General features: G+C 48.1%; 1 protein-coding gene across 2 annotated transcripts in view; it reads right to left on the reverse strand.

The window, feature by feature from the left end:
* The window catches only part of CTDP1 (CTD phosphatase subunit 1), a 149120-nt gene extending 125983 nt beyond the window's left edge, over positions 1 to 23137 (reverse strand). Inside the window, exon 1 of one of the 2 annotated variants that reach the window (XM_077270046.1) lies at positions 22748 to 23137. In XM_077270046.1, the coding sequence (XP_077126161.1) occupies positions 22748 to 23043 (296 nt within the window). In that variant the 5' untranslated portion in view covers positions 23044 to 23137. Of the gene's footprint in view, positions 1 to 22496; positions 22534 to 22747 lie in introns of those variants that run through there. The other variant, XM_077270047.1, reaches the window with a different exon arrangement.
* Between the last annotated feature and the right edge of the window lie 1862 nt (positions 23138 to 24999).

Genomic DNA, 24999 nt, shown 5'->3' on the forward strand with positions numbered 1-24999 from the left:
ATACAATCCCGTCAATGGTCATACGGCCCCAGGTCACCTCGACGGAATAGTACGTCTTATGTCAGAAAGGGGTTAACATTAATTGTAGCACTTACGGTAATATTGAGCAAAATTATGTATGCTGACGCCCCCTACATACAGTATGAGCCCACACACAGCCCCCTACATACACCATGAGTCCGCACACAGACCCCCTATGCACAGTGTGAGCGCCTACATAGCCCTACTTAGTATGGTGTTTTTGGGGCGACATGCAGTGCATTTTGGCTTCCAAACATGGTGTGTATTATTGCATCCAAAGAGTTACATTTTGGTCTCATCTGACCAGCTTAAATTCTCCCAGTATTTCACAGGCTTGTCTAAATGTTATTGATCAAACTGTAAACGTGCTTGAACATGCTTCAGCAATGGAGTCTAGGGTGATGAGTGTGAATACAGGCCATGGAGGTTGTGTGCATTACCTCTATGAAACAATTGTACCTGCTGATCACTGTCTTTCTGTAGTCTCCACAAGTGGTCCTTGGCTCTTGGACAGCCTGTCTGATAATTCATCTCACTCCTATGTGTGAAATCTTGCGGAGAGCACATGGCTGTCACTGGTTTATGGTGAAACAGTGTTCTTTCCACTTCCACATTATGGCACCATCAGTGCTCACTGGAACCTTCAGTAGTTTAGAAATTCTTCTATAACTAAAGCCATCAGTATGTTTTGCAACAATAAGGTTGCAAAGGTCTTGAGACAGAGCATTGGTTTTCCCCATCATGAGAGGTTTCTCGTGTGGCACCTTTTTATATGCCATCACTTCAACCAGCTAATATTTTTCACTTATTGGCAGGATTGTTTTCTAATTACTGATATATTTTATCTGGTGTCATGAATTTCCATGGCTTTTTGCACCTCTTTTCTTCAAGTGTTCAATACCTTTTCCCTGTATCATTTCTCATTATTACACATAACTTCAATTTATGGACATCTATGGTTTGATTTATTTGCCTCTGTGGATTGGATGGGTTGTTAGTTACAGACATCTGGTGAGAATTGCATGTCAATAGCACCTTTAGAAATATATTTGCTTAGCAAATTGGTAACTTGTTCAATACTTATTTCACCCTCTGAATCGGAATAATTAAATAATGATCTCAGATGTGACCTCATTTTGGAAACTATATCCTCAAGGCATATAATAAAGGGGTGTGGTGACCACTTTTACCGCCAAAGTGTCTTCCAGAAATTAATATGCAACAGAAAGCGAAGTGGAAGTTTTAAAGGGAACCTGCCACCCCAAAAGCACCAATTTAAACTAAGCCCATAGTCATGTCACTTGAGCACCCACGATGCTCGGTGCATATCCGAACACCATAGGCAAACTCAAGTGAGAAGAGGCAAACTCAAGTGAGAAGCACTTGGGCTCATCACTAAACATGACGTTATGCAAGTACGACTTGCAAGTGGACCTTTTCAAGCGACATTTGGGACCGAAACGTTGCACATAGGCACGTTAATCTCTACCTACTGGTGTGCTGCCTTTGATTTTTTGGAAATTATATTATCTATTTATATAATTGCCTTGTAATGTTTTCATTTCCTGTTCTGTCCAGATGTCACCGTATCCCAGAATTCCAAGTGGAGGAAGTTCAGTGACCGCCATATTGGGACACCCACGTGATGGTGTCTCAATATGGAAACTGCTGATGGTACCAACCTCTTGCGCGGTACCACAAGCAGAACACCGTCGCCACACACACACACATTCTATATGCCATACGCACCACACACACATGCAGCCACTTGCGTGGTTCCACCAGCTGAACACCATCGCAAACACGCCGCCGCCGGGATCAACAGAATGATTCACTGACTGTCCCCATCTTTGTACAGGAGGAGTGCATGCGAAGTTTTAATGTGACCGCCGCTATCTGCTCAAAGATGGTGGCGGTCTGATTTACTGCTCCTGCGCGAATTAGGCTACTTTCACACTTACGTTTTTAACATGTCGCAATGCGTTGTTCTGTGAAAAAAACGCATCCTGCAAAGTTGCCAGCAGGATGCGTTTTTTTCACACAGACTTGTATTACCGACGCATCGCGACGTATGGACACATGTTCCATATGTCGTGCACTGGATGCGTCGGTATTTGGCGGACCATCGTAGCAAAAAAACGTTCAAGGTAACGTTTTTTCGTACGTCGGGCCCTGCATTTTTCACATGCCTGGCCGTAACTCCTCCCTGGGACTTTACTATGGGCAGCGGACGTGTTGAAACACTGCGTCCGCTGCCCACGTTGTGCTAAAAAAAACTCCAACGTCCGTCGGTACGTCGCACAGCGACGGCCGCGTACCGACGGAAGTCTGAAACAAGCCTTACACGCAGGTGCAGAGGAAGCCGGTCACATTAAAGGGGTTTTCCCACGAACGAAAGTTCATTTTAAAAATTTACTGTGTCTGACCGTGTACGGAGCATACCACATCTCCTGGGTAGGGGAGGAGGCAAAAGACAATACTGACATTACAGCTGGGGATCACAGAGGAATCATTTTGGGAGGTAAAATATTTCACTGACTGTTTATAAAAAATATTTTACCTCACAAAATGTATCCTCTGCGATCTCCTGCTGTAATGTCAGTATTGTCTTTGAGGGGAGAACACAGCACAGGAAGGAGAGAGACAGGGGAGGCTATAGCACATGGGGTAGACAGGTCAAAGAAGAGAGCACAGACGGGAGAGATCAGCACATGGGGAAAGAGAGAGTGGATAGGAGGGGGAGCACTGGGGGGGGAAGAGATTCTCAATGCTGCAAAGCCTGCCGCCATCGCGACATCACCGCCCTTCCGAGCATCGGGCCTCCATCAAGTATAATGATATTTGTCTGTTCGCTTTCTGAGAATAGTAATATTCTTACAAACTTTAAGGCTATGTGCACACGTCAGGATTCTTTGCAGAAATTTTCTGAACAAAACCGGACTTTTTCTGCAGGAAATCCAAATGCATTTTTATCGCGTTTTTTGTGCAGATTTTTCGCATTTTTTCCAGAGCTTCCCAATGCATTAAATAGCGGGAAATCCACGAAAAATCCGCAAAATCAATGATCATGCTGCTTTTTTTTACTGCGATGCGTTTTTTTCACGGAAAAAAACGCAACATGTGCACAAAAATTGCGGATTACATTCTATTACTAGGATGCTTAATGGATGCGTTTTTTTTCACGGTTTTATCGCGTTTTTATAGCAAAAAAAAAAAACATGAAAAAAAACGCAAAAAATCCGGAATGTGCCCACACAGCCTAAATGATTATGCTACAGTTGCAGGCAGATGCTGCTGTGCAATACAGCCGACATTTAGCTATCATATGGGCTCATACCCCATATATAAGATAGAAGATAACTTACTAATCTCTGATGGTCAGACCACCTGGTCACCCAGTGATTACAAGGAAGAGGTTCTGCAGAGCTCCGCTTGAATGGAGTAAAGGTGGAACATGGCTGACCTCCAATGCATTAGTTTTAAATAGAGTTGCAGGAAAAAGTCTAGCGTTGTACTCTGAACTCTCCAGCAGTCCCATACACAATTAATGGAACTGCACACCTACACTACATTCAAACGGGACACTACAGCACTGAACTTTCCTCTGGACTGAAAGTGATGACGTCCTGATCACGTGATCTGCAAGAAATCAACGGCCTCAAAAGGACATGTCACAGGATGGTCATGACATCACTCATTAACCCCTTCCCGACCTTTGACGCCACGTAGGCGTCATGAAAGTCGGTGCCAATCCGACCCATGACGCCTATGTGGCGTCATGGAATGATCGCGTCCCTGCAGATCGGGTGAAAGGGTTAACTCCTATTTCACCCGATCTGCAGGGAGAGGGGGAGTTGTACTTCAGCCCAGGGGGGGGTGGCTTTGCCCCCACGTGGCTACGATCGCTCTGATTGGCTGTTGAAAGTGCAACAGCCAATCAGAGCAATTTGCAATATTTCACCTATGAAAATGGTGAAATATTGCAATCCAGCCATGGCCGATGCTGCAATAGCATCTGCCATGGCTGGAAATCATGTTCTGCCCCCCCCCCCCACCACCCCCGATCTCCTCCCCAGTCCTCCGTTCTGTCCGGTACCCCCCTCCGTCCCCCTGTCCGCTCCCCCGTGCTCCTGTCCGCTCCCCCCGTCCTCCGATCCCCCCATCCTGTGCTCCGATTAACCCCCCCCACCCCCGCTTCATACTTACCGAGCCTCCCAAAGTCGGTCCGTCTTCTCCCTGGGCGCCGCCATCTTTCAAAATGGCGGGCGCATGCGCAGTGCGCCCGCCGAATCTGCCGTCCGGCAGGCAGATGCGTTCCATGTACATTTTGATCACTGTGGTAAACTTATCACAGTGATCAAAATAAAAAAAATAGTAAATGACCCCCCCCCTTTATCACCCCCATAGGTAGGGACAATAATAAAATAAAGAAAATATTTTTTTTTCCCACTAGGGTTAGAACTAGGGTTAGGGGTAGGGTTAGGGGTAGGGTTAGGGTTAGAACTAGGGTTAGCGTTAGAATTAGGCTATGTGCACACGGTGCGGATTTGGCTGCGCATCCGCAGCGGATTGGCAGTGTTCCATCAGGTTTACAGTTCCATGTAAACCTATGGAAAACCAAATCCGCTGTGCCCATGGTGCGGAAAATACCGCGCGGAAATGCTGCGCTGTATTTTCCGCAGCATGTCAATTCTTTGTGCGGATTTCGCAGCTTTTACAGCTGTTCCTCAATAGGAATCTGCAGGTGAAATCCGCATAAAAAACACTGGAAATCCGCAGTAAATCAGCAGGTAAAACGCAGTGCCTTTTACTTGCGGATTTTTCAAAAATGGTGCGGAAAAATCTCACACGAATCCGCAACGTGGGCACATAGCCTTAGGGTTAGGGTTGGAATTAGGGCTAGGGTTGGAAATAGGATTAAGAATAGGCTTGTGGTTAGGGTTATGGTTAGGGTTAGGGGTTTGTTAGGGTTAAAGTTGTGGTTAGGGTTGTGGTTAGGGTTGGGATTAGGGTTGGGATTAGGGTTAGGGTTGGGATTAGGGTTGTGGTTAGGGGTGTGTTGGGGTTGGGTTGTGATTAGGGTTATGGCTAGAGTTGGGATTAGGGTTAGGGGTGTGTTGGGGTTAGTGTTGAAGTTAGAATTGAGGGGTTTCCACTGTTTAGGCACATCAGGGGTCTCCAAACGCAACGTGGCGCCACCATTGATTCCAGCCAATCTTGCGTTCAAAAAGTCAAATGGTGCTCCCTCCCTTCCGAGCCCCGACGTGTGCCCAAACAGTGGTTTACCCCCACATATGGGGTACCAGCATACTCAGGACAAACTGGGCAACAATTATTGGGGTCCAATTTCTCCTGTTACCCTTGCAAAAATAAAACATTGCTTGCTAAAACATAATTTTAGAGGACTGAAAAATGATTTTTTATTTTCACGGCTCTGCGTTGTAAACTTCTGTGAAGCACTTGGGGGTTCAAAGTGCTCACTATACATCTAGATAAGTTCCTTGGGGGGGGGGTCTAGTTTCCAAAATAGGGTCACTTGTGGGGGGTTTCTACTGTTTAGGCACATCAGGGGCTCTGCAAATGGAATGTGACGCACGCAGAAGACTCCATCAAAGCCTGCATTTCAAAACGTCACTACCTCCCTTCCGAGCCCCGACTTGTGCCCAAACAGTGGTTTACCCCCACATATTGGGTATCAGCGTACTCAGGAGAAACTGGGCAACAACTTTTGTGGTCCAATTTCTCCTGTTACCCTTGGGAAAATAAAAAATTGTGGGCTAAAAATCATTTTTGAGAAAAGAATAATTATTTTTTATTTTCATGGCTCTGCGTTATAAACTTCTGTGAAGCACTTGGGGGTTCAAAGTGCTCACCACACATCTAGATTAGTTCCTTGGGAGGTCTAGTTTCCAAAATGGGGTCACTTGTGGGGGAGCTCCAATGTTTAGGCACACAGGGGTTCTCCAAACGCGACATGGTGTCCGCTAACGATTGGAGCTAATTTTCCATTCAAAAAGTCAAATGGCGCTCCTTCCCTTCCGAGCCTTGCCGTGCACCCAAACAGTGGTTTACCCCCACATATGAGGCATCGGCGTACTCAGGAGAAATTGCCCGACAAATTTTAGGATCCATTTTATCCTGTTGCCCATGTGAAAATGAAAGAATTGAGGCTAAAAGAAATTTTGTGTGAAAAAAAAAGTACTTTTTCATTTTTGCGGATCAATTTGTGAAGCACCTGAGGGTTTAAAGTGCTCACTATGCCTCTAGATAAGTTCCTTGGGGGGTCTAGTTTCCAAAATGAGGTCACTTGTGGAGGAGCTCCAATGTTTAGGCACACAGGGGCTTTCCAAACGCGACATGGTGTCCGCTAACGATGGAGATTATTTTTGATTCAAAAAGTCAAATGGCGCTCCTTCCCTTCTGAGCCTTGCCATGTGCCCAAACAGTGGTTTACCCCCACATGTGAGGTATCAGTGTACTCAGGAGAAATTGCCCAACAAATTTTAAGATCCATTTTGTCCTGTTGCCCATGTGAAAATGAAAAAATTGAGGCTAAAATAAGTTTTTTGTGAAAAAAAAGTACTTTTTCATTTTTACGGATCAATTTGTGAAGCACCTGGGGGTTTAAAGTGCTCACTATGCTTCTAGATAAGTTCCTTGGGGGGTCTAGTTTCCAAAATGGGGTCACTTGTGGGGGAGCTCCAATGTTTAGGCACACGGGGGCTCTCCAAACGCGACATGGTGTCCGCTAAAGATTGAAGCCAATTTTTCATTCAAAAAGTCAAATGGCGCTCCTTCCCTTCCGAGCCCTGCCATGCGCCCATTGGTTTACCCCCACATATGAGGTATCAGCATACTCAGGACAAATTGGACAACATCGTCCGTGGTCCAGTTTCTCCTTTTACCCTTGGGAAAATAAAAAAATTGTTGCTAAAAGATCATTTTTGTGACTAAAAAGTTAAATATTCATTTTTTACTTCCATGTTGCTTCTGCTGCTGTGAAACACCTGAAGGGTTAATAAACTTCTTGAATGTGGTTTTGAGCACCTTGAGGGGTGCAGTTTTTAGAATGGTGTCACTTTTGGGTATTTTCAGCCATATAGAACCCTCAAAATGACTTCAAATGTGAGGTGGTCTCTAAAAAAAATGGTTTTGTAAATTTTGTTGTAAAAATGAGAAATCACTGGTCAAATTTTAACCCTTATAACTTCCTAGCAAAAAAAAAATTTGTTTCCAAAATTGTGCTGATGTAAAGTAGACATGTGGGAAACGTTATTTATTAACTATTTTGTGTCACATATCTCTCTGGTTTAACAGAATAAAAATTCAAAATGTGAAAATTGCTAAATTTTCAAAATTTTCGCCAAATTTCCGTTTTTTTCACAAATAAACTCAGAAATTATCGACCTAAATTTACCACTAACATGAAGCCCAATATGTCACGAAAAAACAATCTCAGAATCGCTAGGATCCGTTGAAGCGTTCCTGAGTTATTACCTCATAAAGGGACACTGGTCAGAATTGCAAAAAACGGCAAGGTCATTAAGGGCAAAATAGGCTGGGTCATGAAGGGGTTAAGGTCCGCCAAACAAAGAGCAGCAGCTGATTCCAGTGACTAATTTGGCTTTTTTGTAAAGATTAAAGGGAACCTGTCACCCACTCAGTCGTTTCAAACTAAAAGAGCCACCTTGTGCAGCAGTAATGCTGCATTCTGACAAGGTGGCTCTTAGTTCTGGGTGCTGTAACTAGAGAAATAATCAGTTTTAGGCCATGTTCACACTTTGCGGTTTTTACCGCGGAACCGCGGCGATTTTGATGCTGCGGGTCCGCAGCAGTTTCCATAGCGTTTCGATTTACATGTAAACCCTATGGAAACCGCAAACCGCTGTGCACATGCTGCGGGAAAAAACGCGCAGAAACGCAGCGGTTTAAAACCCGCAGCATGTCACTTCTTTGTGCAGAATCGCTGCGATTCTGCACCCATAGGAATGCATTGAACCGCTTACTTCCCGCATGGGGCTGTGCCCACGTTGCGAGAAGTAAGCGGTTAATGTGTGGGTGGTACCCGGGGTGGAGGAGAGGAGACTCTCCTCCAGGCCCTGGGAACCATATTTGGGGTAAAAAAAAGAATAAAAATAAAAAATAATGCTATACTCACCTCTCAGCGCTGCACGCGGCCGACCGGTCAGAGTTGATGTGCGAACAGGACCTGCGGTGACGTCGCGGTCACACGACCGTGATGACGCCCGGGTCACATGACCGTGACGTCATGAAGGTCCTTCTCGGCACAGCATCTTTGGAACCGGAGCGCCGCGTGCAGCGCCGAGGAGATCCGGACATCGGAGGGTGAGTATAACCAATTTTTATTATTTTTAACATTACTATTGATGCTGCATATTGCTGCATATGCAGCATCAATAGTATAGGAGTAATCCCGCAGCGGAAACCGCGGAACAAACCGCGATAAATCTGCAGGGATAACCGCAGCGGTTTTGCCCTGCAGATTTATCAATTCCGCTGCGGGAGAACCCGCAGAGGGACGCCGCAAAGTGTGAACGTGGCCTTATAATTTGTGTGAAGTACCTGGTCTTCAGTCAAGGAGGCCGGCGTTTCCCCCCTGCTTCAGACAGCACACAGCTGTCACTCACATCTTCTTGGCGCCGCCTCCTCCTCACCGCTGTTTTGAAAATAGCCGGCACCTGTGCTCTTATCCCCTGCCTGGTGCAAGCGCAGTGAGCGCTGCCCGTCTTTCCTCATATGCAGCCCAGCTGACTGCGCCTGCGCGGCCGCCCTGCCTGTGATTCCCAGCCCCGCAGTGACTTATGATTTATTCACATTGCGGGGCTGGGATTCACAGGCAGGGCGGCCGCGCAGGCGTAGTCAGCTGGGCTGCATATGAGGAAAGACGGGCAGCGCTCACTGCGCCTGCACCAGGCAGGGGAAAAGAGCGCAGGCGCCGCTTACTTTTGAAAACAGCGGTGAGGAGGAGGCGGCGCCCGGCGCCAAGAAGATGTGAGTGACAGCTGTGTGCTGTCTGAAGCAGGGGGGAAACGCCGGCCTCCTTGACTGAAGACCAGGTATTTAGGACAAATTATAAAACTGATTATTTCTCTAGTTACAGCACCAATAACTAAAAGAGCGACCTTGTCAGAATGCAGCATTACCGTCACACAGTACCATTTTCATCGCTACGACGGCATGATCTGTGACTTCGCAGCGTCGTATGATTATCGCTCCAGCGTCGTAGACTGCGGTCATACTTTGCAATCACGGCGCTGGAGCGATGCCGAAGTCCCCGGGTAACCAGGGTAAACATCGGGTTAATAAGCGCAGGGCCACGCTTAGTAACCCGATGTTTACCCTGGTTACCAGCGTAAACGTAAAAAAAAAAAAACAGTACATACTTACATTCCGGTGTCTGTCCCCCGGCGTTCTGCTTCTCTGCACTGTGTAAGCACCATAGCCGGAAAGCAGAGCGGTGACGTCACCGCGTCACCGCTGTGCTCGCTTTCCGGCTGGCCGGCGCTCACAGTGCAGAGAAGCTGAGACGCCAGAGGACAGACACCGGAATGTGAGTATGTACTGTTTGTTTTTTTTACGTTTACGCTGGTAACCACGGTAAACATCGGGTTACTAAGCGCGGCCCTGCGCTTAGTTACCCGATGTTTACCCTGGTTACAAGCGAACACATCGCTGGATCGCTGTCACACACAACGATCCAGCGATGTCAGCGGGTGATCAAGCGACGAAAGAAAGTTCCAAACGATCTGCTACGACGTACGATTCTCAGCAGGATCCCTGATCGCTGCTGCGTGTCAGACACTGCGATATCGTAACGATATCGCTAGAACGTCACGAATCGTACCGTCGTAGCGATCAAAATGGCACTGTGTGACGGTACCCTTAGTTTGAAACGACTGGGGGGGGGGGGGGGGGTGACAGGTTCCCTTTAAGTATATAAACAGAATAGAAAACCAACAACTAAAAACTTTGCTAGATTCCAAAGCACTTTTCTCCAAAACACTATACAGAATAAGGCCTATTGTACATGGCGGAGTAGAGTTTCCATGGACCCGCACTACCCATCTGTAGCCATATTACTGGCATATACTCCTCAAACATTGCAATAATGGGGTGTTTAACAAGGTACTTTTTCCTAGCTCAATTTAGAATGCCCCATGTAAAAATCATATCAGTAAAGACATCCTCTTCAGACTTTTCAAGCAGGATATATGACCATTTTGCATAATTACACAGCACCATCACAGCCCGCAGCACTTTACAGACATGATCAACACAGTCCCCTTTGGGATCTGAACCCAGGACCCCAGCAATGCAAAGCAACAATGCTAACCACTGAGCCGCCGTGAGAGTGAACAATTTGCCAGAGGTTAAAAAATAATGGATGATGTAAGATTATGTATGAATACTTATGTTTTTCTAAAATATCAAGTGTCTAATATTACAAAACACAATTTAGCGCCAGCTGCTTTTATGCATCACTGTATCAGCTGGCTGTAAAATGCCAGTCACAGGGAATGGGTCAGCTGCAAGGTCTCCAGCGGCCCCTGTGTAGCTCAATTTAATTAGTAATAATAGCAACATATACAAACATTTTTTTTTTTTTTTTTTAAACTTGGAGAAATGTCTACAAGTTAATTTTCATCGACTTCATCTCATTCACTTATTAACTGTCCGGTCCTAATCTTCCATCATAAGTAAATATACTTGTAGTAGCTCAGAAAATCAGATACTGAGTTTTCCAATTGTATGTGCCTTGCCTGGCGCTCAGCTTCCCTCCTGAGGGCTAGACACCCTCCTCCCTGGAGTAGCACATGGCAATGTTCAGCTGCGGGCACACCCCTTCCTTACGAAGCAATTGTTTACCACCTATTCTCAAAGGCAGTCATGGAAAACAAAAATGGCCCTTTTTCCCTTCTCTCCAGAGACTGCAGCTACACAGATGGGAACAGACAGATGTGTTTTGCAAAGTATAGCAAGCTGCTTTGCTGGATAAAAGCTGTTACCAAACAGTCAGCCTATCCTATTCTGTACCCACACAAACGCAGCTCTTCCCACTACTATCTGCAGACTAATTTCATTATAGATCCTTTGTTGGAGGCTTCTCGCTCCTAACAGTCTGAGCCTGGGGGCAGCACAGATACTCCGTAGCACTGCGCTAAGGAGAGATGAGGTGCAGTCCTGCTGTAAGCACACTAGAACGCTTCTCAACAGCTTAGTGCACTGCCGATTACCAGAAAAAATATAGGAACATTAATCATCAACTCAAAAACCATGCTGATTTTCAGAAAAAAAAATATGAGGCATGTCGGCACAGTTTTCAGACGTGCGATGGTCGCTACACGTTCATACTCTTAATGTTGCTCTTTATTAGGGTATAATCATACACAGTCCATGACTGATTGCACACGTCCAAGCATATGATGCCGAAAAATACATTTACATGTCAGAGTTGAATTTGCCAGGTAGAATCATGCCCTTATACAGTGTCATTGGAAAGTTACCTGTTGTGTAAATCAGATTTGTCTGTTTAAGGGAATCTGTCAGCAGGTTTTTTAATTTGAGAACAGCATGATGTAGGGGCAGAGACCCTGATTCCCGCAATGTATCACTAACTGGGATCCTTAGAGAAGATCACTAGAGGTCTAGCAAACCTGCTGCCATGTATAGTCCTCCGTATTCATACGCTCTGTGCAACTCCACCTACATCACCGATTGGCAACTTTCTGTGTACACTCTGCACAGGGTGGATAAAAATCAATGTTTTTTAAAAAAAATCAAAAAAATCGGATTTTTTTGATTTAAATCGGATTTTTTTGATTTAAATCGGATTTTTTTCAATAAACTGCTTTTTGAGGAAAATATTTTACCATCCAAAGGTTCTTCCATCATGAGATAAAGCTGAGTTGTTTAACTCAGTAGAATAAAGGCTGTATATGTGTAACATTCACAATGCCATGCTCTTCCAGAGGTTTCTGTAGGCTTAGTGGGCAGTTTCTCTCCTATATTATCACAGACGCTCGCTTTACTTACGCAGTTCTCAAAACTGAATTTGACTCCGCAGAGGTCCCAGCCTCTTCTTCATGGCAAAAATGTTACAACATGAACAGAGTTGAGAAAAAGACCTTAATCCTATTGTTCTACAAACCTATGAATACAGAATCAACCCCTTCAGTGCCAAGTCCAAGAAGTTAGACAATATGTTTCTGATTGTTTGGAGTGGAATAGATCTGCACAACACAAGAAGAATGTGAATCTAAGTGTTTTGAGGAGGAAGGGCAAGCAGACAAAAAAATGAAAGTGAAACTTTGAGCACAATACTGCAGCATAGCCACAGACAGACAAGTCTGGATCTGTTTGTGTGTACGATCTGAGGTTTATTACATTCTTTCCTTATAATGGCAGCAGGCCGTAAAAGAGACCCAGTTTGGGAATATTTTAATGAAGCTCCTTCGCCTATCGGTAAGGCAGGCATGCGTGCAAAATGCAAACGATGCAACAAAGAGATGCAAGGCCTGGTGGCGTGAATGAGGCAACATCATGAGAAGTGCGGTGATGAAGATGACCAAAGAAACACTTCACTATCAACATCTTCATTTCCCTTCTGGTTGCAGTTTTCATAATGTGATTTCAAACGGCAAACAAGTCCTTGGATATCCTTTTGACAGTATTTGCACTTTGCTCTTGCACCTTTCTTTCCAAGATCTGCTGCTGGCATCTCAACAAAATGAACCCAAATAGGGTCTCTCTTACGACCTGCCATTGCTCACACAGATCACTTATGAAGTTTGATTGTTACTACAGCCAAGTACTGCTGACTATCCAACAAGTTTGGGCATGTCAACTGAATGGAAAAAGAAACTAAACCAAAAGTGAAACCAAGCTAGAAGTGTGGAATTAAAGGGGCAGTATGAACAAAATGTGGAGGCTATTAATAGTTTATACAATTAAGACATGCTGCTTTTAAACACCTACCTATTGCCATATAGTAAAACAAAAAAGATTTTTACTTACTTTGGGGTCCCCCCTTCACCCTGGCGTTAGATCGTTGCCCCTAGTTTCGTCCGTGTAACTATGGGCGCACATGCGCACTGCTCTCACTTCTCATTTTAATCGTGATTTATATAAAAAAAAACCTTTTGATTTAAATCAGTGATTTAAATCATGATTAAAATCATGATTTAAATCGATCCGATTTAAATAGAAAAAAATCTTTTGATTTAAATCGTGATTTAAATCATGATTTAAATCATGATTTAAATCGGCGTGATTTAAATCAATCCACCCTGACTCTGCATAGGCAGAAAGCTGCCAATCAGTTGTGTGGGTGGGGTTATACAGAGCTCAACATTCAGAAAACCTGGTAGATCTGCAGCAGAGAAAACTGACTGATCAGAAGTGAAGCAAGCAGCCCAGTGATAAATGCAGGATCTCTGCCCCTACACCATGCTGCTCTCAGATGAAAAAGAAAATAACTGGTGACAGACCCCCTTTACCTGTACTTTCTATATTGCATTTCAAATATACGGTATATTGAAAGTGGCAAGAGATACATGTACATGCTTGCCACTTTCAACTTGGCCACTAAGCCTAACAGTAGACTCATACTTCCCATTATGGCCACAGGCAAGGTTACAAGAAAAAGTAACAGCTTTATATACAGTATACGACATAGGATCCACCATTCACAATATGAAGTCACAGCTCACCTCCTCCCCTCCATTCACAAAGAGTAAATCAGAGCACGCATGACAGTTCTCCTGGTCCAAAGGCACTATAAGTGACCAGATGGTGTTATCCTTTTCTCAATCCTGTGGTCCCAAGTAGGGATGTTCCCCTTGTGGGAGATGAGTCGCATGCCCCAATATTGAGCATGCTACAGTATTCTACTCTTCAGATGCTAGCAAGGAATTTAAAATCACACAATTACATGCTCCGCAGCATTATAGAATGCTGTATATCAGGCCTGGAAGGTGGTGGCCGTATCTCACACCGGCCAAACCTGGCGACAGGTTCACTTTGACAAAACTTTACTGATACAGTCATGTGTGAATAACATGCGTTCTTAACCTACGGACTATGCACAGTTAATGTCATTCTATGGGGAAAATTTTCACATAAAACACCACAAGTCAATTTATGCTACAAGAAAAAAAAAAAAAAAAAAAAAGGGGAAAGCAGCACAGTGGGCATCAGAATTCTATTAAGTCAGTCCACTATACAGGAACTGCAAGATGCTGCATTTTTGACTCAGCAAAGATTTACCCACTTACCCTAAAATAACCTCAGAGACTGCTCCCTGCCACAGCTCCAGTCCCGATGTTTTGGTTGCAGCAATTGCGTCACATCAACAGAACGTGTCACAGTTCTAACCAGTCACTGACATCAATACACGGACACCGAGCTCAGCGGCAGTACCCAAGTTGTCAGCCCGCGGTGACATGCACACTGTTGATGTGGCACCACCACTGCAGCCAAAAGACTGGGACCAGAGCATTGGCGGGGAACAGCCTCTGGAGCCAGAGAGGGTGAGCATCTATTGAGGTTTGTTATTTTAGGTATTTTGCACAGTATGGCTATGAGCACACTTTGCGGATTTTGCTGCGGATTGGGAAACAAAAAACGCTGCGCACATGCTGCGGAAAAAGCCGCACGGAAACGCAGCGGATTACATTCCGCAGCATGTCACTTCTTTTCTGCGGATTTTCACCTGCTCCAATAGGAAAATGCAGATGAAAAATCGCATAAGAATCCGCAGTAAAAACCGCGATAAATCCACAGTAAAAACCGCAACGGGTTTTCACTGCGGATTTTGGAATTCCGCTGCGGAAAAATCCACAGTAGAATCCGCAAAGTGTGCCCATAGCCTATCAGGCCCACTTTCCTGACAATTGACAACCCTTTAACTCATGGACATAAAACAAGGCTCATCAGTAATAGAGCACCATTGCTTTTAGGCTATGTGCACACGTAGGAAATGTGGTGCAGAATTTTCTGCACTAAATCTGCATCTCCTGGCAGAAAACGCAGGTGCAGATTTTACCAGTGCAGATTTTTATCATGGAGGGGTGCAGAAACGCTGCAGAACTGCACAAAAGAAGCGACATGCACTTCTTTGAAATCCGCAGCGTTTCTGCGCAGATTTTTCTGCACCATGTGCACAGCTTTTTTTTTTTTTTTCACATTGATTTACATTGTACTGTAAATCACAGTGCAGTTCTGCAGCAGAAAAATCTGCTGCAGTTCTGCACCAATTCTGCACTAATCTGCTTAGGTCTAATTTGGAGACTTGCAAAGCAATGGCTCGACTAAAGGGGTTGTCCACTATTAGGACAACTCCTTCTTGATCAAAATATTTTGTCCCCATAAAATAATAAAGCTTATACTTCTTCCCTCCCGTGCCAGCAACATTCCTGCGGTATAGGCAGTCGTTCTCCCCGAGGCTCTCGTGCGATTGTTGTAATACATGACGCTGGCGCCCAATCAGAGCTGGCGTCACTGTCCCCGACTTCGGACAAATCGATAGTGAAGATGAAGTCCGGGCTGCATCTGGGGTATGACAAGAAGTTGTCCAAGTAGCGGATAACTTCTTTAAGTTGAACAAATTAAAGAAACTCAAAAATGTGGCCTTACTTGGGAAAGTACACTCATCTAGATTGTAAGCATTATGTGAAATGACAATTTTTCTTAGTGGAAAACAAATGAAAGTGGGTCAGAAAGGAAACTTCTCCAAAGTTGGCATGGTACAATCAAAAGGCTATAATAAAAAAAAAAATTGTTCAAAACCTCTTCAAAAACAAAATGCTTCAGGAAGGGAAAAACTCAAAACTATTCTCAAAGATGGAGTTTCCTGAATTGGTTTCTGCGTGAAAGCCTCAAAAACTATCTACACATAAGATTCTAGCATGTTCACACAACTTTTTTTTGCTGACTGATTTGGAGCTGGGTCTTTTCTGAAAATCACCTGAAAATGTGTGCAGAAAATGCTCAAAAGAATGAACATTAATTTCTGTGTTAGGGCTCTTTCTGAAGTCAGTGTGCCCAATACGTGTGGTGACAGTTTTCTCACGTAAGGAAGACACTTACACAGGTAGACCAATTCAAATGAATGGGTCTGTGCATGTCAGTGTGTTTCCAGGGACTGTGTGTCTTGGGCAAAATAGGCTGACATGTCAATTTCATCCTTCAGACGTTTTTTCTATGGGTGTTTTTGGCCACCTGAAAAGTGTGTGTGCACATACCTAAGTGTCAGAACACTTTACTTTTTACATTACTGCAGCCCTAAGAGAAGTCTGCATATGTATTAGATATTTCTTTTTGAAATAATTTGTATTAGTTTTTATACTAACACAGGGAAATAGGTGAAAACAAGGGAAATCTTATAAAACAGAAATTAAAATTTGTAAAATATTTTTTTTACAGCTTAATTTGTAAGTTCATGGGATATTTCTGATCATCAGCTGATCTGATCATCTGACCTGGGTTCACATAAGACCCTGCAAATTGTGGCACAATAAAGGGATCTACCGTATATGAACAATCAGGTTGTAATCAGTGGAAATGCTGGAGGAATTACCACATTTTATACACAGCGCTCAAACAATGCAATAGAGTTGCCAAAGAACCGAATTTGCCCAATATTTCATAACTTTTTTTGCATCGTTCACTTGGTAGAACTTGCAGGAAGGGGCTTGGTCTCTAAAGGACAAACTAATCACTATAATTTACACCGGGATACGATGTAGTCATCTTGTGCCAGCTACTTTTCACTAAAGGGAACCCGTCAGCAGATTAATGCTGCCCAACACCGCGGGCAGCGCGCATCGCCCCCCAACACCGCGGGCAGCGCGCATCGCCCCCCAACACCACGGGTAGCGCGCATAGCCCCCAACACCACGGGTAGCGCGCATAGCCCCCAACACCACGGGCAGCACACATCGCTCCCTAAAACCAAGGGCAGCTCGCATCGCTCCCTAAAACCACGGGCAGCTCGCATCGCTCCCTAAAACCACGGGCAGCTCGCATCGCTCCCTAAAACCACGGGCAGCTCGCATCGCTCCCTAAAACCACGGGCAGCTCGCATCGCTCCCAAATACCACGGGCAGAGCGCATCGCTCCCAAATACCACGGGCAGAGCGCATCGCTCCCAAATACCACGGGCAGAGCGCATCGCTCCCAAATACCACGGGCAGAGCGCATCGCTCCCAAATACCACGGGCAGAGCGCATCGCTCCCAAATACCACGGGCAGAGCGCATCGCTCCCAAATACCACGGGCAGAGCGCATCGCTCCCAAATACCACGGGCAGAGCGCATCGCTCCCAAATACCACGGGCAGAGCGCATCGCTCCCAAATACCACGGGCAGAGCGCATCGCTCCCAAATACCACGGGCAGAGCGCATCGCTCCCAAATACCACGGGCAGAGCGCATCGCTCCCAAATACCACGGGCAGAGCGCATCGCTCCCAAATACCACGGGCAGAGCGCATCGCTCCCAAATACCACGGGCAGAGCGCATCGCTCCCAAATACCACGGGCAGAGCGCATCACCCCCAAATACCACGGGCAGAGCGCATCACTCCCAAATACCACGGGCAGAGCGCATCACTCCCAAATACCACGGGCAGAGCGCATCACTCCCAAATACCACGGGCAGAGCGCATCACTCCCAAATACCACGGGCAGGGCGCATCACTCCCAAATACCACGGGCAGGGCGCATCACTCCAAAATACCACGGGCAGAGCGCATCACTCCAAAATACCACGGGCAGGGCGCATCACTCCCAAATACCACGGGCAGGGCGCATCACTCCCAAATACCACGGGCAGGGCGCATCACTCCCAAATACCACGGGCAGGGCGCATCACTCCCAAATACCACGGGCAGAGCGCATCACTCCCAAATACCACGGGCAGAGCGCATCACTCCCAAATACCACGGGCAGAGCGCATCACTCCCAAATACCACGGGCAGAGCGCATCACTCCAAAATACCACGGGCAGGGCGCATCACTCCAAAATACCACGGGCAGAGCGCATCACTCCAAAATACCACGGGCAGGGCGCATCACTCCCAAATACCACGGGCAGGGCGCATCACTCCCAAATACCACGGGCAGGGCGCATCACTCCAAAATACCACGGGCAGAGCGCATCACTCCAAAATACCACGGGCAGGGCGCATCACTCCCAAATACCACGGGCAGGGCGCATCACTCCCAAATACCACGGGCAGGGCGCATCACTCCCAAATACCACGGGCAGGGCGCATCACTCCCAAATACCACGGGCAGAGCGCATCACTCCCAAATACCACGGGCAGAGCGCATCACTCCCAAATACCACGGGCAGAGCGCATCACTCCCAAATACCACGGGCAGAGCGCATCACTCCCAAATACCACGGGCAGAGCGCATCACTCCCAAATACCACGGGCAGAGCGCATCACCCCCAAATACCACGGGCAGAGCGCATCACCCCCAAATACCACGGGCAGAGCGCATCACTCCCAAATACCACGGGCAGAGCGCATCACTCCCAAATACCACGGGCAGAGCGCATCACTCCCAAATACCACAGGCAGAGCGCATCACTCCCAAATACCACGGGCAGAGCGCATCACTCCCAAATACCACGGGCAGAGCGCATCACTCCCAAATACCACGGGCAGAGCGCATCACCCCCAAATACCACGGGCAGAGCGCATCACTCCCAAATACCACGGGCAGAGCGCATCACTCCAAAATACCACGGGCAGAGCGCATCACTCCCAAATACCACGGGCAGAGCGCATCACTCCCAAATACCACGGGCAGAGCGCATCACTCCCAAATACCACGGGCAGAGCGCATCACTCCCAAATACCACGGGCAGAGCGCATCACTCCCAAATACCACGGGCAGAGCGCATCACTCTCAAATACCACGGGCAGAGCGCATCACTCCAAAATACCACGGGCAGAGCGCATCACTCCAAAATACCACGGGCAGGGCGCATCACTCCCAAATACCACGGGCAGAGCGCATCACTCCCAAATACCACGGGCAGAGCGCATCACTCCCAAATACCACGGGCAGAGCGCATCACTCCCAAATACCACGGGCAGAGCGCATCACTCCCAAATACCACGGGCAGAGCGCATCACCCCCAAATACCACGGGCAGAGCGCATCACTCCCAAATACCACGGGCAGAGCGCATCACTCCCAAATACCACGGGCAGAGCGCATCACTCCCAAATACCACAGGCAGAGCGCATCACTCCCAAATACCACGGGCAGAGCGCATCACTCCCAAATACCACGGGCAGAGCGCATCACTCCCAAATACCACGGGCAGAGCGCATCACTCCCAAATACCACGGGCAGAGCGCATCACTCCCAAATACCACGGGCAGAGCGCATCACTCTCAAATACCACGGGCAGAGCGCATCACTCCAAAATACCACGGGCAGAGCGCATCACTCCAAAATACCACGGGCAGGGCGCATCACTCCCAAATACCACGGGCAGGGCGCATCACTCCCAAATACCACGGGCAGAGCGCATCACTCCAAAATACCACGGGCAGGGCGCATCACTCCCAAATACCACGGGCAGAGCGCATCGCTCCCAAATACCACGGGCAGAGCGCATCGCTCCCAAATACCACGGGCAGAGCGCATCACTCCCAAATACCACGGGCAGAGCGCATCACTCCCAAATACCACGGGCAGAGCGCATCACTCCCAAATACCACGGGCAGAGCGCATCACTCCCAAATACCACGGGCAGAGCGCATCATTCCCAAATACCACGGGCAGAGCGCATCACTCCCAAATACCACGGGCAGAGCGCATCACTCCCAAATACCACGGGCAGAGCGCATCACTCCCAAATACCACGGGCAGAGCGCATCACTCCCAAATACCACGGGCAGAGCGCATCACTCCCAAATACCACGGGCAGAGCGCATCACTCCCAAATACCACGGGCAGAGCGCATCACTCCCAAATACCACGGGCAGAGCGCATCACTCTCAAATACCACGGGCAGAGCGCATCACTCCAAAATACCACGGGCAGAGCGCATCACTCCAAAATACCACGGGCAGGGCGCATCACTCCCAAATACCACGGGCAGGGCGCATCACTCCCAAATACCACGGGCAGGGCGCATCACTCCCAAATACCACGGGCAGGGCGCATCACTCCCAAATACCACGGGCAGAGCGCATCACTCCCAAATACCACGGGCAGAGCGCATCACTCCCAAATACCACGGGCAGAGCGCATCACTCCCAAATACCACGGGCAGAGCGCATCACTCCCAAATACCACGGGCAGAGCGCATCACTCCCAAATACCACGGGCAGAGCGCATCACTCCCAAATACCACGGGCAGAGCGCATCACCCCCAAATACCACGGGCAGAGCGCATCACTCCCAAATACCACGGGCAGAGCGCATCACTCCCAAATACCACGGGCAGAGCGCATCACTCCCAAATACCACAGGCAGAGCGCATCACTCCCAAATACCACGGGCAGAGCGCATCACTCCCAAATACCACGGGCAGAGCGCATCCCTCTGGGTTGTATGACTGCAGCCAGGTATATTTATCACTGAAATAATCTGACATTTTATGGATATTATGCATAAAAGATCTGGCTGGGGACCATATCCAGAGAGGAGACTAATCAAGCGCTGCCATCTAGACTAGTCCGCAATATGTATTCCTATAGCCCCTAGCCTGATCTTCAAACTATATATTCAAAGAAAAATATACCTGGCTGCAATCATGCAGCTTAAAGAATAAAGTAAATGGACACCACTTGTAACGAGTCCAGTGGGCGGTCCTGATCTCCTCAGGAGTCAGGCAGTCCCGTCCCTATCACATCCTCACAGGACATGTTTCGTCCCTTTGCTTCCTTGTGACAACAGAGTTACCAGCAAATTCAGAGACAAAAAATTTCCAGAGCAGCAGAGATGATTATATTCCTTTATTCATCCAAAATACATCATAAAAGTAAGCTTCATTTGCCATTTTGTTTATGATTAAAAAAGGCTGCTTGTTGACCGGAATGTTGCCTTTACAATGCATTATGCATTTTAGATGAATAAAGGAATAGAATCATCTCTCTGGTGCCTTGGAAATGAGTTGTCTCAGGACATGCCACAGTCTGATATACCATTATAAGACATTTTCGGCAGCCCATGTGCAGAAAAAGCCAAGACCAGAACACACCAGATCATGGCCACTGCAGCGAGTGTCTCAAGAGTGACTTGTAATGACAACCACAAGCCTGTGTGACGACAGCGGGCTGTCCAGGAAGATGGACTAATACCTAAAAACCCAATTTTATTTCAATCGTTAAAAAGACAAATGGTCAAACGCCTGCAACAGCAAATCCACCAAAGGTTATTACTATAGATAACAGCCTAGAGGCCCTGCTGGACCCTATATGCACACTTCCTAGCAGCGGAGGTTGGCACCCTAGCTTGGTCGCAATTTGGCGCCACTGCTCACTGTCAGCACCCCCTGGATGTCACTTAGAAGTCCCTGTTTTATCATGACCACAAACAATAAAAAAAAAAAAAAAACGATATAAAAAAATAACAGGGGAGATGCCGTAGTGATCAGAAGGAAAGAGGGGGTGTAAATCAAAGCCAATAAACCAAAGTAGGATGTGTCCTGAATAATTCTCCCAGGGAACCCAGACAATCAAATCCCAAAAATTATGTAATAACAACAAAAATTGACAACAGATACCCAGCAATTGATACAGTCGAGGTTGTAGGGGAGGAATCAGGAAAAAGCCTGAACTAGCTTACCCTGATTCATTAACCCTACCTTACAGCGGAGGTTGGCGCCCTAACTGCTGACGCAAAGTGGCGCCCCCGCTCAACGCCAGCTTACCCTCCCTTAATTACTCTCAAACGATAAGAGAGATAGTAAGAGGAGCAAGGGAAATAGAGGTGTGAGGGGCTCTAGGGTTCTATATATGATGACAAACAAAAACATTCAGATCCCACAGCCGCTAGTGAGTGCACTCAGGAGATACAAGTGCTACGGTGCTTGATATTTGTCCTAATCAAAAGTGCAACACACGGCAAGCAGGTATATTTACAAACACGACACCTGGGTCCAACAACAAGAATCATACACTTGGAGTGATCTAGAAACCAAGGATTATCACTACTACATGGAAATGTCAGCCCTGTATACTGTGAACAGCGGGTCTCTAAAGTTACTATGTCACCAAATAACAAGTGAGATCTTGTCTGGGATCCGAGCAGCCTAATGGCCTCATCAGAAGGGGAATGGTGTGTCCCGTGCCCAGAGATGAAGGACACCGGGAGAGTAGGACATCCTGGACCCACCAGCCGCCTCCTGATGAACGGACACTTCCTATTCTCCAGTTACCTCACAATATCCTAAAAACAAAAGCCGCCCCTAAAATGGGAAACAACTACATGTCACAAAAGACGCAGCAGAAGAAGCCCCCCACAGAGAAGCAGCGGGCGCATCAGGGGCTTCCTCCCGCATGAGGCCTCGGACACGGTCCCGCCATCACCGCTGGCAGGTGGAGATGCGACATTTCTGGGCAGCAGCACAGCGCCGCGGCCGTGAATGGGTTAACCCGCCCGGTCCCGCGGCCTGATGTAAACAGCCGCACCACGAGGACGCAGCACCCGGCTGTCAGCCCGCACTCCCGCGCTCTTACCCCGCACACACCACCTGGCCCGGCTTCGCACACAGCTCCAGCACCACTCCGGCCCGGTCCGACTTGACTTTTCTCTCGGGCGCTCTGTAAGGCCTCCCGGCCTCGTCCTGCGAGCCTCGGCGCTCCTTCACGTCAGCCCCCGGGATAGTAACTCCGAGGGCCAGCACGGAGCCGATCTGCACCGACGTCCCGGCAGACACCTTCCATTCCAGCAGGCGCATGGGTCGGGGCCCCGGGAGGCGGACGTCGTTGCATTGGCTCGGCTTGGACACTTCCCCGTCCTCCTGCGCTCTCATGCTGAGTAGGTCCCGGCCCACACTCCGCCAGGCTGGGCGTCCGCTCGCTGTAGATGCTGAATCCTAGTGGGCGCAAGGACCTACGATGACGTCACGCACATGTGACCGAACTCTCTTGTGGGAGGAGCCTGTGTACAGTATACAGGAAGTGTAGGGACTCCGAGGGAGAACTGCCGCCTGCCAGAGTCAGACAGAGAGAGTCCTACGGGCGGTGTGAGAGAGGTGTGACAGAGAGACACATGGGGGGTGAGGGAGGTGTGAGAGAAGGGGACATGGGGGTGAGAGAGGGGTGCATGGGGGTTAGAGAGAAGTGTGATAAAGGGGGACATGGAGGTGAGAGAGATGTGATAGACACATGGGGGGTGAGGGAGGTGTGAGAGAAGGGGACATGGGGGTGAGAGAGGGGTGCATGGGGGTTAGAGAGAGGTGTGATAGACACATGGTGTGAGAGAAGGGGACATGGGGGTGAGAGGGAGACATGGGGATGAGAGGTGTGATAGAGACACATGGGAGGTGTGAGAGAGGGACATGGGGGTGAGAGAGGTGATAGAGACACACGGGAGGTGTGAGGGGGACATGAGGGTGAGAGAGGTGTGATAAAGGGGGACATGGGGTTGAGAGAGGTGTGATAGAGAGACACATGGGGTGAGGGAGGTGTGAGAGAGGGGGACATGGGGGTGAGAGAGGTGTGATAGACACATGGTGTGAGAGAAGGGGACATGGGGGTGAGAGGGAGACATGGGGATGAGAGGTGTGATAGAGACACACGGGAGGTGTGAGGGGGACATGAGGGTGAGAGAGGTGTGATAAAGGGGGACATGGGGTTGAGAGAGGTGTGATAGAGAGACACATGGGGTGAGGGAGGTGTGAGAGAGGGGGACATGGGGGTGAGAGAGGTGTGATAGACACATGGTGTGAGAGAAGGGGACATGGGGGTGAGAGGGAGACATGGGGATGAGAGGTGTGATAGAGACACATGGGAGGTGTGAGAGAGGGACATGAGGGTGAGAGAGGTGTGATAAAGGGGGACATGGGGTTGAGAGAGGTGTGATAGAGAGACACATGGGGTGAGAGAGGGGGACATGGGGGTGAGAGAGGTGTGATAGACACATGGTGTGAGAGAAGGGGACATGGGGGTGAGAGGGAGACATGGGGATGAGAGGTGTGATAGAGACACATGGGAGGTGTGAGAGAGGGACATGAGGGTGAGAGAGGTGTGATAAAGGGGGACATGGGGTTGAGAGAGGTGTGATAGAGAGACACATGGGGTGAGGGAGGTGTGAGAGAGGTGTGATAGACACATGGTGTGAGAGAAGGGGACATGGGGGTGAGAGGGAGACATGGGGATGAGAGGTGTGATAGAGACACATGGGAGGTGTGAGAGAGGGACATGAGGGTGAGAGAGGTGTGATAAAGGGGGACATGGGGTTGAGAGAGGTGTGATAGAGACACATGGGGTGAGGGAGGTGTGAGAGAGGGGGACATGGGGGTGAGAGAGGTGTGATAGACACATGGTGTGAGAGAAGGGGACATGGGGGTGAGAGGGAGACATGGGGATGAGAGGTGTGATAGAGACACATGAGAGGTGTGATAAAGGGGGACATGGGGTTGAGAGAGGTGTGATAGACACATGGGGTGAGGGAGGTGTGAGAGAGGGGGACATGGGGGTGAGAGAGGTGTGATAGAGACACATGGGGGTGAGAGGTGTGACAGGGGGACATGGGGGTGAGAGGTGTGACGGGGATATGGGGGTGAGAGGTGTGACATAGGGGTGAGAGGTGTGACAGAGGGGGACATGGGGGTGAGAGAGGTGTGATAGAGGGAGACATGGGGTGAGTGAGGTGTGACAGAGAGACATGGGGGTGAGAGATGTGATAGAGGGGGACATGGGGGTCGAGAGAGGTGTGATAGAGGGGGGACATGGGGGTGTGAGAGGTGTGACAGAGAGACATAGGG

This window comes from Ranitomeya variabilis, chromosome 6 (assembly GCF_051348905.1).
Source record: "Ranitomeya variabilis isolate aRanVar5 chromosome 6, aRanVar5.hap1, whole genome shotgun sequence".
Taxonomy (NCBI): domain Eukaryota; kingdom Metazoa; phylum Chordata; class Amphibia; order Anura; family Dendrobatidae; genus Ranitomeya; species Ranitomeya variabilis.